At 49.1% G+C, this 19,300-nt stretch overlaps 1 protein-coding gene and 1 long non-coding RNA gene across 2 annotated transcripts in view; one reads left to right on the plus strand and one right to left on the minus strand.

The window, feature by feature from the left end:
• The window catches only part of LOC110298208, a 20,578-nt gene extending 11,669 nt beyond the window's left edge, over positions 1–8,909 (minus strand). Inside the window, exon 1 of the long non-coding RNA XR_002378356.1 lies at positions 8,225–8,909. This is a non-coding gene — a long non-coding RNA (uncharacterized LOC110298208). The remainder of the gene's footprint in view (positions 1–8,224) is intronic.
• A 57-nt stretch (positions 8,910–8,966) lies between these two features.
• On the plus strand, positions 8,967–19,256 carry Plk1 (polo like kinase 1). The gene is made up of 10 exons (XM_021167302.2): positions 8,967–9,458; positions 10,030–10,198; positions 10,976–11,120; positions 11,868–11,961; positions 13,413–13,632; positions 17,021–17,176; positions 17,989–18,066; positions 18,288–18,442; positions 18,540–18,722; positions 18,845–19,256. The coding sequence occupies exons 1-10, from the start codon at positions 9,051–9,053 to the stop codon at positions 19,046–19,048; spliced, it is 1,812 nt and encodes a 603-aa protein (XP_021022961.1). The 5' UTR covers positions 8,967–9,050; the 3' UTR covers positions 19,049–19,256.
• Positions 19,257–19,300: the final 44 nt, after the last annotated feature.

The following is a 19,300-nucleotide window of genomic DNA, read 5'->3' on the forward strand; positions in this document are numbered from 1 at the left end:
CCAGACATTTGGGTTTTAGTTAATTCCTGAGGTAGTCAAGCTAACAACCACGACTAAGCCATCACACTCGCCTAGCGTGTGTGTGTGTGTGTGTGTGTGTGTGTGTGTGTGTGTGTGTGTTTAGATGGGGCTTCACTGTGACCTGGACTAGGAAGAAGTTTCTGATATTAAGGAGAATGGACATCAGTAGACAATAAGCAGCCTTGAGCAGACCTTCAGATTTACTGTTTTTTTTTTTCCTCTTGTACTTTTGAGACATGATAGATTACAGCTCCAAACTTCTACCATTGTATCCCAATGGCACTCCAGTTTGGGCCTGGCAAATCCCAAAGAAAGTGCTGTCTGTGGTTTCTACTGCAGTGCTTGTGCCCTTTTGGATCAATGACAGTGGCCAATGGTGTTTGGCCCTGTGATTTACCCAGTCAGGGTCATGACCTTTCCTCCATTCCTCCCCTATGGGAGGAATGGAGTCTATTGCCAAATCAAGGTGCCAAGGAGATAAAAACAGTCCCGACTACAAACAGTAGCAAGAGTGTAATTATGTGCTGGTAGTATTTGAGCATGTGCTGTCATGAGCTGGTATCCTAGGAAGGGCCAGCTGGACTCTGTCTCCATGGTGGCTCTCACCCCATAGATAGTCTGCTACCAGGCAATTATACTTCCAGAGAAGAAAAACGTTGTTCTTGGAAGAGAAAGTAGATGGGAAAGACCTTTCCCACCGGATAGACGAGAAGGAGGAGTTTGGTTTATGCTGCTGAGAAAGCCAGACCTCAGTTGGATTTCAGGCTGGATTCTGAGACCAAACAGTGTCATCAAGGGCTTGCCTCTCTCCAGCTCCCTCCTCTGTTTTCCTTTGAGATGGCTCTTCTTTGTTTCTTTGTTTGTTTGTTCTTTCTAGACACTCTCTCTCTCTCTCTATAGTCCTGGCTGTCATGGGACTTACTATATATAGACCAGGCTGATCCTAGAAATCCACCTGCCTCTGCCTCTGCCTCTGCCTCTGTCTCCTGAGGAGTGCTGGGATTAAAGGTGTGTGCCACTAGGCCTGACTTATTTTCAGATACTGTAGTGTAACTGCCCACAGCTTTTGTCATTGGTAGAAAAAGCTCCCCTTTGCTGAAAACTCCCTGGCTTTGGTTCTCATTGGTCCAGACCAAAGAGGTATCCAGGCTCATGGTAGCTAGGAAGCTGAAATACAGGCACACACTAGATTTAGAGTTAATGGCTAGTGGTTATGGGAAGAAGCTGCTACAGAGGGGATAAATGTGCCTAATAGCCTGGTTGTTTAGAACTGGTCTCAGCAAAAGGCCCCATCAGTTTGGACAAATTGCCATAAGTCCATGCACTAAAACACAAAAGTCTAGCAACACAACAGCCTTGTGCTTTTCCTTGCTCGTGTTCTGTTGCCCATTAGCATAGGGAGGGAGGTGGGACCCTGACCACGTGCTGTGAAGCAGAAGACAGCACCACCTATTCGCTTAAATACTTCACTGAGCCTACATAGAGGACCAGGCCTGCACTGGAGAGTAGGATTCAGTCCCTGATCCTGAGGACCTTACAGCTTAGTCAGGGGAGAAAGCCACGAAACAAGAGTTCTCTGATGGAGGTCTTAGTTTGACAGTAGTCATGGTGGAGTGTGGGTGCTGGAGTTAGGCATGTCAGCTCTCATTCTGCCATGTACTCCTTGCTCAGTTATGCCAGCCCACGGCACCTCAGATCTCTCATCTATAAAGCAAGAAGGTGGTTTGAGGATTTTAGTCCCTTCACACATGGAAAGCACTGGTTCTCAGTGAGCACTGCACAATCAGCTACTAGAACTCTCTTCAGAAAGGGGAAGACGCCGAGCCAAACCTCTGTAGTTAAAGGCACAGCATTTTGACATATGGTTTAGATGTAAAATAAGATTAAGCACATCCCACCTTTCTATTCAGACTACCACAAAAAAGAGATGAAGAAAAAAAAAAAAACCTCATTCTTTTTTTTTTTTTAATCTACGGGACATCAGGCACTCACCAGGAACTATTTAATTCTCTCAACTGTCAATAAAGTAGGGATTTTCATAACCCAATTTACAGAAGAGGAAGCTTATTATCAGGGAAGTTGAGTAAATTTGCCCAGTGCTACACTCCAGACGATTGAATCAAAGCTAGCTGTTATCTGGGCGCAAAGTCCGTCTTGATGTAGCCATTCCCAATGTCCTGGGTGGCAAAAGCAGTTGGCTCAGTGCCAGGCACCTGCCAGGTGTGTTCAAAGCTCTGCGTGCAGAACCTAGTACTGCAAGGGAAGAAGAGACCATACACACTTGGCTTGGAGCACTCTATCTGCTGACTCTATTGACTGTCCTGGAATCCTTGCTTCTGATGTGTCCTGCCACTTTCATGGTGACTCCAGCCCTGACATGAGAAGAGTTGGCCTAGGACAGCTTTTCTCCTGAAGTCAGTTTGTGGACTTTTCCTTATTACCAAATTCATAAGACATCATGCAGATGAACCATCCAAGAAGAGACAGAAGTGGAATCCACACCCCTTGTTTTCCGTCCTTAGCTCTGAACAGTAGCTGTTGGCTCTTTCTGGCCTACCACGTCTCTTTTCAGCTGTATCCATCTCAACTCTGGGTGTCTGGGGTATACTTCCTGATTCTCCATGGAGAAACAAGCCTGAGGAGCCAGAGAGCCAGAGGAGTGGGAAGAATTAAGTCGGAGCCAGCTGTGGCAGCCTATGCCTAGGATCCCAGAGTTTTGGAAGTGGAAGCAGGATGATCAGAAATTGAAGATCACCCTCGGCTACAGAGTAAGTTCAGGACCAGCCTAGACAACAAGATATCCTGTTTCAAAAGTAATAAAACAAAATATATGAGAAACCCAGGAGTGGAAAAGGCCTATTGGGGAAGAAAGATATCTGAAATCAGCACATGTGTGTTTTTCATTTGAATAACAGCTGTTATGATTGTGTGCCTTATGCCTCGAACTGGCCTCATAGAACCTTTTTCACAAGAACTTCAGCTGTCACTTCTTTTTTTTTTTTTTTTTTTTTTTTTTTTTTTTTTTTTTTTAGACAGGGTCTCTTTATATAGACACAGCTGTTTAGGAGCTTGGTATGTAGACCAGGCTAGCTTCAAACTCATATTCACCTGCTTTTGCCTCCTCACTGCTGAAATTAAAGGCATGCACCAACATTCCTGGCCCAAGTGCTTGAAGAGACAGAGTGGGGATGGGAGGAGGGAGTGCATGCATGCGCATGTATATAAAAGTCAGAATAATGTTCATAGGTAGGTCTCACCCTCTACCTACCTTATGAAGGAGTCTCTCTTCTGCTACTGTGCTGTGTGCTTTAGGACTACTTGTCCCTAGAGTTTAGGGAAGAGTCTCTTGTCTGTAGGAGTGTCAGGATTACAGCCAGGCACCACTCCGTGTAGCCTTTTTAACTGGGTTCAAGGACTGAAATGGAATTTAGGTTGTCACTTCCCTAACCCACTCCACCCCCTACCCCCGCCCTTTTTGAATCAGGTCTTCTGCAGCTAAGCTGGATGGAACTTGCTACACTGCTTATACTGGCCTTGAATTCATAATCCTCCTGCCTGGATAGGATTATGAACCTGTGCCACCATGTCCAGATTAATGTTTACAATTTCATCAGGGCTAAATGATCATCCCAGTCAGAAAAAAAAGGCTACAAAAATTGCGATGGCACAGTGTTTTGCTAGCATGCTCAAAATCCGGGGTTTGATCTCTAGCTATACATACATACATACGGGGATGTGCATGCCATACATACATGCATACATATAAGCCTACATACTGGTAGATATAATTTTTTTTTGTTTTTTGCCCCTGTCCAGCTGATTGGAATTTAAGTTCTTGGGGCGTTGGAGTCAGGGCAGGTCACTGTATCTTTTTTGTTTTTGTTTTTGTTTTTGTTTTTTGAGACAGGGTTTCTCTTTATAGCCCTGGCTGTCCTAGAACTCACTTTGTAGACCAGGCTGGCCTCAAACTCAGAAATCCACCTGCCTCTGCCTCCTGAGTGCTAGGATTAAAGGTGTGCACCACCACGCCCATCTTTTACTATGTCTGGAACCTCTGGTAAGAGAACCTGTAGCAAGAAAGGTAAAAGGCTGTCTCTGGCTTGAAATGCACATTTAGATAATGAGGTTAAGTCACTAATGAGCCCTTGTGGAATTCACACATCGGGACCCTGAAAGCTGATCATTTTCTAGTCCGAAGGTGCATACTTTGGGGTGGATCCATCTGGACTCTTGTTTTTGTTTTATTGTTTTTGTTTTTTGTTTTTCGAGACAGGGTTTCTCTGTATAGCCCTGGCTGTCGTGGAACTCACTCTGTAGACCAGGCTGGCCTTCATTGAATTCAGAAATCTGCCTGCTTCTGCCTCCCAAGTGCTGGGATTAAAGGTGTGCACCACCACCACCCAGTCCATCTGGACTCTTAAGACAGAGCACAAAGAAAGCCTTGCCTGTCATGACGTGAACTATAGTGCTGCAGCAAAGATGGATGTCTGGAATCCTGAATTCATTACTGTCTGCTACAAGTTGTTCAGTCCCAACCCAAGCCGAGCTTAACTGGAAGGAGATAAATTGATGAGCAAGCTCTTGACCCTGGAAGGTCAGGACCCCTCTGTAGAGCTCACAACCATAAACACATCCTAGGTGCTTGCTCTTAGCATCTGACTTGGAGAAATGCCCTGTAGAACCAGGCTGCTAGTCAGCTGTCTTTAATGCATCTCTCACTAGTTATCCCTGTAGAAAGTTGCACATTGTAGGGAGAACCCACCCCAGAGACTGTGGCCCCCTCCAACTGCTGGACACAGCAGACCCTGCCCCTTCTTAAAAGATTGTCTTCTTGTACTGGGCTCATTTTTCTGCAACTTTCCTCAATAGACTGATGCCCACCTTCCCCATTTTTTCCCAGTACATAATGCCAGTAAGAGAGGGCATTGATTCAAGTAGAGCTGATCTTTTCTAGGCTTCTCTCACCTTTTATGAGTTTGCCTGGCTTATACAATGGAAAGTAGCATTCCTCTGGCTCCGGAGGCTGGGTGTCCAGGAGCAAAGGGCTGCCGGGCAGTCAGCTGCCTCCTTGCTGGGTCCTCACTTTCCCTCTACGTGTCTGTGACCTAATTCCTTTTATAAGGATATCAGTTTAACTGGGTTAGAGATTACTCTAACACTGCCACCTTAGTATCTTTTAAATTATGTGTGTGTGTCTGAGTGTGTGTGTATGAACACAAGTGTGGAAGAGAGGACAACTTCCACGAGTGGGCTCTTGTGACCTACCCTGTGGGCTCAGAGGTTCTAGTTCAGGTCACCAGGGTTAGGGGCAAGTACCTTTACCTATTAAGCCATCTCACTGGCCCCGACTTCTTTTTAATGTAAGCAGTGTTTTCAAGGCCTGTTTGCACATGTAGTCCACAGAAGTCAGGACAGCATGGCTCAGTCATATTGTCAATATTTCCTGAGCACATTTTTTCTGGCCACATTGCATAAAAATATTAATTTTCCAAAAAAAGATTTTTGTGTCTTTTACCTATAACCAATCCTCTTCAAGACAAAAGGCTAAGAGATGATTTTTTTAAAAAATGAAAATTTGGGCTGGCTGAATGGGGACCAGTGATTCTGTGACACAGGGAGAGTGACGACCTGAGCTGGGAGCTCTATCTCTGTTTCCAAGACTGCTCCCAGAAGCACTGACTGCTTCCTGGAAGGAAACTCTCAGTGCCCCCTTCCCACATGTTTGAGTCAGACATTGATCCCAGCTCCAGTGCGCCTATGCAGAAGCCTGCCTCTGTGGACATGCAAGTCACCAACAAGTGAAACTGTCCTTAGAAAGACCTTCAGGAGCCTGAGATCCAGGGGGTACCAGGCAGGACAGGAAGAGGTGTCATGATGAGGAGCTACACCGGGGCCTTGACAGTCTAGACCAACAATTCTCAACCTGTGGGTGGAGACCCTCAGAGGGGTCAAATATCAGATATCCTGTATATCAGATATTTTACATTACAGTTCACAACAGTAGCAAAATTACAATTAAGAAGTAGCAACAAGGGGCTGGCAAGATGGCTCAGTGGCTAAGAACACTGACTGCTCTTCCAAAGGTCCTGAGTTCAATTCCCAGCAACCACACTGTGTTTCACAACCATCTGTAATTGGATCCAATGCCCTCTTCTGGTGTGTGTCTAAAGACAGCTACAGTGTATTCATATAAATAAAAATAAATAAATTTATTTTTAAAAAAAGTAGCAACAAAATAATTTTATGGTTTGGGGGGGTCACCTCAACATGAAGAACTGTATTAAAGGGTGGAAACATCGGGAAGGTTGAGAACCACTGCTCTAGACTGACTGCTGAGCATAAGTTCTGCATAGGGCACCCTAACACGGTAAATTCCAGGGGAGCCCAGGATTTGACTCTGATTGTCCTGACAGTGTCTCCGTCCTGGGGGAGCATCACCTTCCCCTCACTGACCTGGGGCCTTAGAACAGCTAAAGGGGTCAGGCACCTCAGAAACGTTCTGTAATACACTTTTATGGTCAGTGGGATTGATTTGAATTTGTTAAATCCAGGCCCACTCACAGGCATAATTGTGTTTATATTGTAGGTTGGTCTCCACAGACTTAATACCAGGACGTGGGAGGCAAAGGCAGATGGATCTCTGTGAGTTCCAGGTCAGATGGGGCTATATAGTGAGACCCCATCTCAAAAAAAATTATCACCTTTATTTGGACTGCGCATGAGTGACAGCAAGAGTGGAAGTAGAGGGCAATTCCACGAGTGGGCTCTGGGGACCTACCCTGTGGGCTGCTGGGGTGGGGTTGGGGCAGGATGTGGCACCCCTATCATGTAGATTCACTTTCCATGTGAAAGGCTAGGGCACCACCAGGTCTGCCATCTCGGCTCTCACAGTGTCCTAGTAGGATGCCTGCCATAGGCTGGATTCTAACTTAACCTTTTTACAGAACCTAAGATCTGCATGCCACCTGATTGCTCTACAACTGAACAGTATCATCTTTTAAGTTGTGTGTGTGTTCATGTTTGTGCCTGTGAGCACAGGCAATCACGTAGAGATCAGAGGACCTCCTTAGAGACAGGCCCTCTCTCTCATTCCACCTTGTTTGAAGCAGGGTCTATCAGTTGGATAATATGAGCTATCAGCAAACATATGAGCCCAGAAGCTGCAGTAGCACAGAGCATAAAAAGGCTGTTGCCAGCCGGGCGTGGTGGCGCACGCCCTTAATCCCAGCACTCGGGAGGCAGAGGCAGGTGGATTTCTGAGTTCGAGGCCAGCTTGGTCTACAAAGTGAGTGCCAGGACAGCCAGGGCTACACAGAGAAACCCTGTCTCGAAAAAAACCAAAAGGCTGTTGCCACATGGATGGATGACGTGAGTGTAGTCCCTGAGACCCATATACCTAACCTGCATGGTAGAAGGAGAAAACTGACTCTCCTGCATGTTCTCTGACTTCTGCGTGTGCGAGTCTAGCCTAGAATTCAGTGGCCTGCCTGCCTGTTTTCCCCAGCACTGGGATTGAAGGTGCATGCCCACTCCTGGCAAGCTTAAGTTTTTGGGAGACAAAACTCTGCCTTATTCAGAAAGTACAATCGTTTCCCAGGCACTGGGAAAGACAGCAGCACTGCCATTTTTTGCTCAATCCAGCAATAGGATCTTGCTAAGACCCTCCTAGGGGAACTAGAGCAACAACAGCTTCAAATGGGAGGTATCACTTAAGTGCCCAGATAGGCAGGGGGCAAAGAGGGTGTCTGGGAACAGTGACCAGAGCTGGCCGTTTTTTTCCATGAAAAGCCACACACCTGCTCTGTGTGGCCACTCTTTTTACATGTTGTAAATCCATTTTTTTTTTTTTTCGAGACAGGGTTTCTCTGTATAGCCCTGGCTGTCCTGGAACTCACTTTGTAGACCAGGCTGGCTTTGAACTCAGAAAAGCGCCTGCCTCTGCCTCCCGAATGCTGGGATTAAAGTGGTGCACCACTCTGCCTGGCTCTTTTTTTTTTTTTTTTTTTTTTTTCTAAGTGAAGGCTGAACGGACACTTCAGCAGGGCCGATTTGGCCTTGGTATACCGGTATGCTAGCACTCTTCTAACCAGCTACCCCCACCTCTGACTAAAAAATTATTTTTTTCTATTTGGGGCTCTGGGCCACACAACTCGAACAAGCCAGGTAACCTTGCATCGCGGGGCAGACGTCTGGTGTTTCTTACATATCACAGTGCATCGGAATCATCTGAAGGTCTTGTTTGACCGGCAGGTCATGCCTGGGAAGTTTCTTTCCATTGTGGTTAGTGGAGCGGTAGCTGAGGCTGATCTCGGCTAATTTGTAATCCTGAACCCACGCCCCTCCTTTGCCTTCTTAGGGAATTCCAGGTGCTGCAGATGCTGCTGGCCTCCTGGGTTGTTCAGGCGAAGGGTTGAGTTACATCTCAGGGGCTGGGAGCAGCTAGTGCCACAGAGGAGAACGGTCCGTTGCGCCGTGAAGGTGCATCTGCCTGCTGAGCTTGCTCAGTTTTGGGTTTATTTAGGCTAGCGGGGGAGAGGGCGGTCCACCGCGGAGGCGGTGCACTCTCAAGCTACCCGTCGGCCTGGAGTTTCAGTTCTAGAAGGCCGGGTCGGGTGGAGGAAGGTGTTAGATTTTAACAGTTAGGAGAAACCCCTGGAGGAGGCGCAGGTGAACCACATGAGCACGCCCCAGCCGAGGAGCAGAAAGCAGGACCGGATCCTGTTCTCCTAGGGATCTCCACGTAGTTGCTTCGTTCCTGGTTTCCCAGGCAATCCCGAGCAAACGCAGTCCTCCAGTCCCTGCCCATAAAAATTTTCGCCGGCAAGATCGGAGTTTAAAGGCGGCTGCGCCGTAGAGCACTCCCATGGTGCCGCGCGCTGGGCGGGTTTGTATTTTAAATCCCCGCGGCCAATCAGCAGCGCGCAGGCCCTTGTAACGTTCCCAGCGCCGCGTTTGAATTCGGGGAGGAGCGGAGCAGAGCAGGACCCTCTGCACCGACTCAGCCAGGTTCGTGGAGCAACTTCGGCATCATGAATGCAGCGGCCAAAGCTGGAAAGCTGGCTCGAGCACCAGCCGACCTCGGGAAAGGTGGGGTCCCGGGAGATGCAGTTCCCGGTGCCCAAGTGGCCGCCCCGCTGGCGAAAGAAATTCCGGAGGTCCTAGTAGACCCACGCAGCCGGCGGCAGTATGTACGGGGGCGCTTTCTGGGTAAAGGAGGCTTCGCCAAATGCTTCGAGATCTCAGACGCAGACACAAAAGAGGTGTTCGCAGGCAAGATCGTGCCTAAGTCTTTGCTGCTCAAGCCCCACCAGAAGGAGAAGATGTCTATGGAGATCTCAATTCACCGCAGCCTCGCACACCAACACGTCGTAGGCTTCCATGACTTTTTCGAGGACAGCGACTTTGTATTTGTGGTTTTGGAGCTCTGTCGCAGGAGGGTGAGTGTTTCAGTCGCAGTGCTGGGGCTCCCGCACCTGGAACTTGCTGACAAAGGGGCACCGAGGTTTTGGAGTGACCTAGAGGAGTGTTTGGGTTTCAAACTTTTATGGAAAGGCTTCTAGCGAGGGTACTTGGCACTCCGAACTGCTGAGGCCAGGGTTCTGGGGAAACCGAGACCAGATCCTGTTGTTATTAGGGATGGAGCTCCCAGACGCAAGGCAGCGAGTCGGTACAGGAAATGGATGCGTAAAGTGGCTAAGGAAGGGTCCCAGGCTTGGTGTGCCACGGACCTCCAACTTCCGGAGTGGGGCAGGGTCGGGGGAGGGGGCGGCTGTTTGGAGTCAGATTTTAGAGCTTTCAGGAAAGGGTGGGAATCTCCTGCCAGGAGGAAGCCCTCGGATGGGGAGTCGAGAGTGGGGTTGAGAGAAGATTCTGGAGAGGGTCTGGTGAATGATAGTGACCAATCAGTGTATGGGCAGAACTATCAGAAACCTGCTAAGACTCTCCACTCCGAGCGCCTAGTCCTAGCCACCCTTCTTGGGCTTCAGTGACCTCTTCCTCTCTCCTCAGTCCCTCCTGGAGCTGCACAAGAGGAGGAAGGCACTGACCGAGCCCGAGGCCCGCTACTACCTGCGACAGATAGTCCTGGGCTGCCAGTACCTGCACCGCAATCAGGTCATTCACAGGGACCTCAAGCTAGGCAACCTTTTCCTGAACGAGGATCTGGAGGTGAAAATAGGTGAGGTGCTGGGCTTGCGGGTGCCTGGTGCCAGGACAGGAGGGGACAAGGAGGGGAAGGTGGGGAAATAAAGATGCTGCCCTCTAGTTAGGAAGTGGAAAGTGTGTGTGTGTGTGTGTGTGTGTGTGTGAGTGAGTGAGACACACTTTCCTTGCCTTTTTTAGATGCATTGGTGTTTATGCCTCAACTTAGTAGTTTTGAACTTGGGGCCCCTCCCCCAAATGCTTCTCTATAACCTAGCATTGAGCCAGACCCTCAGCCAATTTCAGGTCTGGACTTATGCTGTAGAGTATGGCAGGCAGCATCTCCTCAGCTATCTCTTTACTAAGCTGAAAAACCTGCCCCCTTGAGTCTGATTGGCCAGTCCCTAGATCCCTGTCACTTCTCCACACACTTGCCCAGCAGCAGTCACGAAGATCATCTACTTAATTCCCCAGTGCATCTAATTCTGCTATCCTGTGCATTTTAAATTTCATTTATTTATGAATGGAGACAGGGTAACTTCAAGGAGTCAGTTCTTTCCACTGTGTGGGTCCCAGGATCGACGTAGGTCATCATCAGTCTTAGCAGCAAGCCCCTTTACCTCCTGAGCCATCTTACCACTGTAACCCTGCTATCTAAAGAGGTGTGTGGGAGGCCAGTACAGTGGAAGGGTTCAGGGACTCTGGGGCCTCAAGCCACTAGTTCTCAATGCTCACGATCAAAACAGAGCTGCCTGCAACCACAGACAGCCCGGGCTTAGCAGCTGAGCACCCTCTCTTCTTCCCTCTGTCCCAGGGGATTTTGGCCTGGCAACCAAAGTGGAATATGAAGGGGAACGAAAGAAGACCTTGTGTGGCACTCCTAACTACATAGCTCCTGAGGTGCTGAGCAAGAAGGGACACAGTTTTGAGGTGGATGTGTGGTCCATTGGGTGCATCATGTAAGTTGGCAATGGCCTTGGGCTCCTGGGCCTCAGCAGGGCTTTCTGAGGCTTCTCACCCAGTTGACCTTGCCATGTGAATCTTTCTACCTTATAGAAAGGCTGTTTTAGTGGACAGGCTGTTCCACATGAAACCCTGCTTTTCATACATCAGTCTGGCGTAGGCTGTTGGATTCCTGTACCTTGGACTTGTTGGTCCAGGGAAGGGATCAAAAAGTCCCTGAACTTTTCCTCCCGGCCCTTGGTGCTTACTAAAAGTATGCACAGGTCCAAACCATCAACACCTGAGAGCTTGTTAGGAATTCAGAATTTCAGATCCGAACCTGGGTTTAATACAATCCCTGCCTGACTTTCCATGGAGCATTGGAAGTCCTGCTGAGTGCTGAAGGGAGAACTAGGCCAGCAGAAAGCCTGGCGATAGGCAGAATCCCCCCACCACGGTGGCCTGTGGTGGATAGCAGTGGCCTTAGGGGCACTGGGAGAGTCCTCTGTCACTGTAGGCCAGAGCCAGCAATTCCTGGCCCCTTGGTACACAGGTGTTGTCACTTGCATCCTTATGAGGGCTTGTCCCAGCCTTTGGTTGCTGTGTCACTGGACTGGCATGGAGAGCATCCCTATCCATTCTCAGTAAGTCCAGCACAGCTCCCTTCCTTCCTATGGTCCCCAGACGATGACTTCTGCATTTGGATTTCCCTTGGAGTTTGAACAACAACAACAACAACAAAAAATCCCTTCTTGTACCCCCAGGTATACCTTGCTAGTGGGCAAGCCACCCTTTGAGACCTCGTGCCTAAAAGAGACCTACCTCCGGATCAAGAAAAATGAATACAGTATTCCCAAGGTGAAGACTACACTTCATATTTTCATTTATATTCCAGCCAAAAGCTATCTACTGAGTCCATCCTGGGGACAGAGATGAGTCAGTCCCACTCTAGTATAGCCACGGAGAATGGTGTATGTCTGATGCTGGCCCACACTGCATACTTAGTTTGCACACCAGATTCTCCTGCTCTGCCTCCCGAGAGCTGAGATTACAGACATGTGCCACTATGCTGGCTTTATGGTGTACTGGCAAGCACTCTACCAGAGCCCCACGCCCAGCCCACGTCTTCAGGCTCCTCCTGAAAGGGATATAAAGCACAGGGAGAAAAGGAGGGAGCAGGGTCAGACACACTTAGGCCTGGAACACGGACCATCTCCATCCAGCCGCGCTCTACCTAACAAAGGACGTGGCCTTACTCTCTGCAAAGTAGGAGTTTCCCCAAGGGCTTCCCAATAGCAAAATAACAACATCCCTTTTCACATCCAATGGCATAAATCCATTTGAAGGGATGGCTCATTTCTGAGGGCTAGGTTCACATGGGGAAAGTCCGTGTCCTTGACTTGGACATAGAGTAGATATGTCCCAGAAGGTCAGCTCACCGCAGACTGCTGTGGTGTGGTCCTGGCTTTATTAGTGAGGCCATGAATATTCTCAGATGGAGCACTCCTGTTTCCCATCTACAAGTGAGGCCTGATAGTGGAGATGCACACACCTGTAGTCCTAGCACTTGGAAGGCTGAGATAGGAGGATCGCAAGTTCCAGGATAGCCTTAGCCATTTAGTGAGACCCCGCCTCCTTTCAAATTATGTAGAGAGGGAAAAGAATAGAATCCTTTCGATGTTTTTGTGAGGGCCAAAGGAGTTACTGTACAGAAATAAATGTTACGTGGAGTTAACGCTGTCACTGACGGCCTAGGTTTCATCTCATTAAGACATCCTGGTGGGGATGTTGCCTTTCCCCATTTAATAGGTCTGCCTCGGTAGGCCCCGCAAAGCCCGCGTTACTTGTTATAGGTGGAATCAAGGGGTCGAAGTAGTATTTAAGCACAGCTCTTGGGACTTGGATGCCCTTCTTGGTGGTGTTTGTTTGTTTGTTTCTTTGAGACGGGATCTTACTGTGTAGGCCTGGCACTCAATATGTAAACTGAGCTGGCCTTGAACTCAGAGAGATCCATCTGCCCCTGCCTTACAAATGCTGGGATTAAAAGCTTGAACCACCATGCCAGGCTTGCACATAATAACTGAATGTACTTTGAAAGGGCGAGCGGGGGTGGGGGGGGATTATCCCAGGTTAATCTTGAGTGTCAAGTGGCAAGAAATGATCCTTCTCATCAGGATTGCTAAAGCTGGCTAGAGGACAACTCGATGAAGCTCAGGGCCACTGAGCTATGCTATGTTACAGACGGGAACAGCTGCCTGCTGCCTGGGGTCCCTGCCTCATCTCACTTCAGCTCTGCCTCTCCATTCCAGCACATCAACCCAGTGGCCGCCTCCCTCATCCAGAAGATGCTTCAGACAGACCCCACTGCCCGCCCCACCATTCACGAGTTGCTCAGTGACGAGTTCTTCACTTCTGGCTACATCCCCGCCCGTCTCCCTATTACCTGCCTCACCATCCCACCAAGGTTTTCAATCGCTCCCAGCAGCCTGGACCCCAGCAGCAGGAAGCCTCTCAAAGTCCTCAATAAAGGTAAAGATCAGACTGGGGAGAAGAGAGCCCAGGTTTTCAGGGTGCATGTGCCTTACTGCCGCAACCTCCATAGTCAGGTCCTATCTTTGAGTCTGGTCCCCGGGCCCTTTGCCCTGTGGCCTTGGCAGGAAGAACTGACTGAATCAACCCATTGGGTCCAAGAAGGAAAAAATGAACTGAATACCAAGCCCAGGAAATTCTAATTAAAGAGTAAAGATCCCTCTTGCATGGTTTGTGGAGAAAGCTGAAAGTTTTCTGGTACATACATGGAGCAAGCCATGGTACCTGCCCTTGGTCCTCACGGTCCTTGTGGTCCTCACTCGCAGCACTCCCAGTGCTGGTCAGCCTGTACACCTGTTGTTCTTTGTGTTTTGTTTTTCAAGAGAAGTATTTCTGTCGCCTAGGCTGCTCTTAAAGTCAGTCCTCCTGCCTAGGGCCCTGCTGAGTACAGGTTTGCATCAGCACCTCCCGCTTTGGAAAAGTCACTGCAGCAACTCCAGGAGTCTGCCGGTTTACTCTTGCAGTAAAGTATGCGTCTTTTTCCAAACTTTAGCATCCCTTGCCCCTGCTTAGGATAACTTTTGTTTCTAGAGCTCTTTAGAGATCAGAGTTTCTCTGACTCATGTGTTAATATATCTTTCACCATTGTCCACACTTATAAAAAGGTAGAGAGGGGTGAATGTCCTCCCAAGTGCTGGGATTAAAGGTGTGTGCTACCACTGCTCGAGCGGGAGTTTTCCTCGCTGGTAATGCGTCTGTGCCATTACCAGCATCAACTCTGTGAGCATTAATCCCATATTGTTATAACAGTTCCCTTTTTCTTGGTTTTTTTCTTTCTTTTTGTTTTTTGTTCATTTGTTTTTTGAGACAAGACTTCACTATATAGGCCAGGCTGGCCTTGAACTCAAGAGATCCACTGGCCTCTGCCTCCCAAGTGCCTGAGAGCAAAGGTGTGAGCCACTTGCTTGGCAGCAGTATCTGCTTTTCTGTTTTCTACTATCCCTCCCTCCTTCCTCCCCCCCCTCCCCTCTCTCTCTTGAGACAGACTATCACCACACAGACTCAGGTTTGAAATCCCCCTGCCTCACCATCCACAGTGCTGGGCTTACAGGACTGTGCCACTGCATTTATCATCATCGTCGTCGTCATCATCATCGTCTTATTTGTCCTTAGTATGTCTCATTAAGAGCTGTGTCTTTGAGGGTCTTTGTTCTCTGTGTGGATTTAGTATAAAACTAGTATTCAGTATAAAATTCTCAGTTCATCTGTTTCAATTAGATTTCCATTTTTAGGCAAGTGGCCTGGGATGGCTTAGTTTCGTTTTTGGTGCTTTGAGACAGGGTCTTGTGTTGTCCAGGTTAACCCTGAGTTCCTCCCAAGTGCTGGGATTTCAGACTGAGTGCTTCACTCCTGACTCAATGACTTGGTTTATTTTGGAATAACTTTAGTGCTATACAAAAGTTTTTAAAACAATAAAGTTGAATTCCTGTGTACCCTTCACCCAGCTGCTTCCACGGTCAGCATCTCCCTTAAAAGCATAGCATAATTACCAAAACTGAAGTGTTAGCTACAAGATAATCCCCCAAATCGATCAACCAGATCCCCATTAGACCCCCCAGAATGCCAGTCAGCACCTCACATGGCAGTTAGCGACCTTGGCTCCTTCGTTTCTTCCAGCCTGTGGCAGTCTCTGGGTTTCCCTTATGCCTTGTGACCTTGACACGTTTAGAGGGTACTGATGAGTTGATATCCTATTGGATTTGATGCTTCCTCAGGAGTGCGGTGAGGTTCTGCATTCTGAGCAAGAATGCTGTGGAGGGCTTTGCCCTTCTCAGTGTGTCAGGGAGACAGTGTCTCTGCCGCAGGCATTGTTTGCTTGGTAATTAATAAATAGCTTGCGGGAAGTTGTTTGAAACTGTAGGGACCACCAGTCTTAGTGGTAGCAATTATTACTGTAACTTCAATTTTGTTTTCCTTTTCGAGACAGTGTCTCATGTGGCCCGAACTGCTTGGGTCTCACAGTAGCCAAGGACAACTTTGAACTTGTGCTCCTTCTGCCTCTATAATCCTGAGTGCTAGGATGACAGCCAGGGATGGGCTACCATGCCTAGTTCATGAGCAGTCGAGAATCTTAACTCATGGTGGACGTGGACGTGTATGTACTGAGGGCAGGCTCCCTTTCCTTTCCTGCAGTGCTGGACCTGAGGATTCCTAACTTACTCGGTGGTGGAGGTTAGAATGCCGCTCTTTTATAAGTATAGTAAAGAAAACTGTTCTGTAGACAGCCTCCACACTCACCCAAAGGCAGAGAACTAACTGCATTATCTGTCCCTGGGATAGTCATTTCTCTTTCATTTCCAATAGCTAAATTTGGACAGGCTTGATTTTTACATACTCTAGTCTATAAACACTCATTTTTTGCTAGGTTTTATTTTTTAACTGTGTATGGGTGTCATGCATGTATGTATGTATGTTTGTGCACCAGGAACATGTGTGATAACCACAGAGGCCAGAAGATGTTATTGGATCCCCTGGAGTGAGACATGATTGTGAGCCACCACGTGGGTTCTGGGAACCAAACCCAGGTCTTTGGCAAGACCAGCAAGTGCTCTTAGCTGCTGAGCCGCCCTCCAGCCCCTTTTTGGCTAGTTTTAAAATCAGACCCTGAGCCGGGCAGTGGTGGCGCACGCCTTTAATCCCAACACTTGGGAGGCAGAGGCAGGCGGATTTCTGAGTTCCAGGCCAGCCAGGGCTACAGAGTGAGTTCCAGGACAGCCAGGACTACACAGAGAAACCCTATCTCGAAAAACAAAAAACAAACAAACAAAAATCAGATCCTGAATATTTTATTTCACACTTAAATTCTTAATGTAGCATGGTGGTTTTGAAATTTTAAGAAAGCAATTGTGCTGGTTCACAGGAGAACTAGCACATGCTGGTTTGGGGAAACAAACCAGTCAAGTGTAAAGCTCACCCCTGGCCACCGTAGCCAACTAAAAGCTTTAGTGTGCATCTCATTAGACCTGGGCAGTTTGTAAGCGCACAAAAGCAGAGGGTTACAGTGAAAGGCGTCTGGGGCTTTATTTATTTAAAGGAATCTACCCGTCTTTCCAACTTCCTGGGTGCTCACAGTGCCCTTCACCCTGAGTTGGTGCAGTTTTGAGTCACTGGTGCCTTCAGGTTGCTTCCCTGAGTGACAACAGCAGCTGCTGTCCTGGGAAGCTAGGCTGTTGGGTTAGAGACCTTTCAGTATAACAATGCCTGTCACTCAAACTGGTGCTGACTGTGTCCCTACATCCCTGATAGTGAAAAAGTTCTAGTTGACGCCAAAGTCCTGTGCTCCTTCCCCTAGTTTTGTGTCTGTCCAGTGACTGAGTTTTCTTCTCAGGTGTGGAGAACCCCCTGCCTGACCGTCCCCGGGAGAAAGAGGAACCGGTGGTCCGGGAGACAAATGAGGCCATTGAGTGTCACCTTAGTGACTTGCTACAGCAGCTGACCAGTGTCAACGCCTCCAAGCCCTCGGAGCGCGGGCTGGTGCGGCAAGGTGAGTGCTACAGAGGTCTGCACGCCTGGGGAAGGCAGGGCAGCTCAGTCAGCAGAGCACTCGTGAGGGCTCAGACCCACATGACCTTTGCTTTGCCCGTTTCTTATAGATCAAAATCCAGGTGAGTTAGCCTGACACCCATGACCCCCCCTAGTGTTCCTTCTGCCTACTTCTGCACCATCTTGTCCTGTAGGTGGCTGGTAGGCTATCTCTGCATCACTGTACATATTGCTCAGGGAATTAATTCCTCCAGATCAGCTCCAGCCCTTAGGGCTTTTGTACCCAGTGTCCCTGCCCTGACACCCACCGCCATGACTTCTAAACCTGACTTAATTCTCTATAGCATTTTTTCCCCAGCACATTCGTGTCTTTGCATCAGGGACTTGTGTACAGTTTTCTAGCTGTTCTAGCATCACAGGCAGGGGTTGTCAGTCAACTGTCTCTCGTAACTTTAATCTGGGATACGAGGCCTTCTACCACCCCCAGGGCGGATGATGGAGCGGCCTGTAGTCTGTGCTGCTTCTTCATCCCTGTGGTTGGAACCCGGACTCTCAGAAGCCTGTGGTTTTCTTTCCCTGTCCGCACCTCCCACAGCTCATGGCTACAGTAGGCCTAGAGTACAGGGGCTCACTTGTGATGAAGTGGGCTTTGGCATCCTGGGCTACAGTTCTCCATTTGGGTGTCAGGTTTGTACTGTCAGGCTGCTCCTCAGGTTTCATGGGGCGCCTAGTGTACGCCCCTGGGGAGGGCTGCTTGAAAGGAAAGGCGACAGGGCTGACCTAACCATAACCAGTGTTCTGTTTCTACCCCAGAGGAGGCTGAGGATCCTGCCTGCATCCCCATCTTCTGGGTCAGCAAGTGGGTGGACTATTCGGACAAGTATGGCCTTGGTAGGTGTCCCAGAATGTGGAATGGGCAGGGGATGGTATGGCTGTGGGAGAGAGAGAGAGAGAGAGAGAGAGAGAGAGAGAGAGAGAGAGAGAGAGAGAGAGAGGAGAAAGAATTGAAATTCAGGTCTTCTGCATGGTAGGCAAGCATTGTACTAGAGTTCTTCCAAGGCCTTTGCCTGCCGCCTCCTGCCTTTCTGAGATAACCCTCCACTTACCACCAGGGTATCAGCTGTGTGACAACAGTGTGGGGGTGCTTTTTAATGACTCAACACGCCTCATTCTCTACAATGACGGGGACAGCCTGCAGTACATAGAGCGTGATGGCACAGAGTCCTACCTCACTGTGAGCTCCCATCCTAATTCCTTGATGAAGAAGGTGAGTCCTGGCTTTCGATGGGGAGCGTGGCAGGGTATGGGGCTGCCTCGGGGCCAGGCCCTCATTCTGGAATCCCTCTCCCAACTTTTCAAACTAGATCACTCTCCTCAACTATTTCCGCAATTACATGAGTGAGCACCTGCTGAAGGCAGGGGCCAACATCACACCCCGGGAAGGCGACGAGCTGGCCCGGCTGCCCTACCTACGAACGTGGTTCCGCACGCGCAGCGCCATTATCCTGCACCTCAGCAACGGCACCGTGCAGATTAACTTCTTCCAGGTGTGCTGGGGCAGGACACTGTGCTTGGGGTGGCAGTGCTGTCTCCCTCACCAGTGGGGCATCTTCCTCCCCTATGCCCTCCCCCTGGGCACCTGTTGAGCTCTTCACTCGCTCCCTCCTAGGACCACACCAAACTTATCCTGTGCCCCCTGATGGCAGCGGTGACCTACATCAATGAGAAGAGGGACTTCCAAACGTACCGCCTGAGCCTCCTGGAGGAGTACGGCTGCTGCAAGGAGCTGGCCAGCCGCCTCCGCTATGCCCGCACCATGGTCGACAAGCTGCTGAGCTCCCGCTCCGCCAGCAACCGCCTCAAGGCCTCCTAGGTCTCTCTCCTTCGGACTGGTGCCCCTTTACTCTGCTAGCTCTGAGCCCGCACTGTGGGCTCCTGGGGGCTGGGCAGGAGCAGGGCCCCCTTTGAAGGGGTTGCTGTGTAAGTTATTTTGTACATGTCTGGGTGTGGGTTTACATCCGCTTCCCTGCCCTCGCTCGGCCCACTGTATGAATTGTATAAATGTTGCTATTAAATTGGGACTGCTCTTTCCTTAGCTTTATATATATTAAAATGTGTACATCTC

The sequence above is a fragment of the Mus caroli genome, chromosome 7 (genome assembly GCF_900094665.2).
Source record: "Mus caroli chromosome 7, CAROLI_EIJ_v1.1, whole genome shotgun sequence".
NCBI lineage: Eukaryota > Metazoa > Chordata > Mammalia > Rodentia > Muridae > Mus > Mus caroli.

Coding starts and splice junctions, on each gene's coding strand:
- Plk1 (XM_021167302.2), top strand. CDS start 9,051: ATGAATGCAGCGGCCAAAGCTGGAAAGCTGGCTCGAGCACCAGCCGAC. Junction 9,459..10,029: donor TGGAGCTCTGTCGCAGGAGG/GTGAGTGTTTCA, acceptor CTCTCTCCTCAG/TCCCTCCTGGAGCTGCACAA. Junction 11,121..11,867: donor TGGTCCATTGGGTGCATCAT/GTAAGTTGGCAA, acceptor TTGTACCCCCAG/GTATACCTTGCTAGTGGGCA.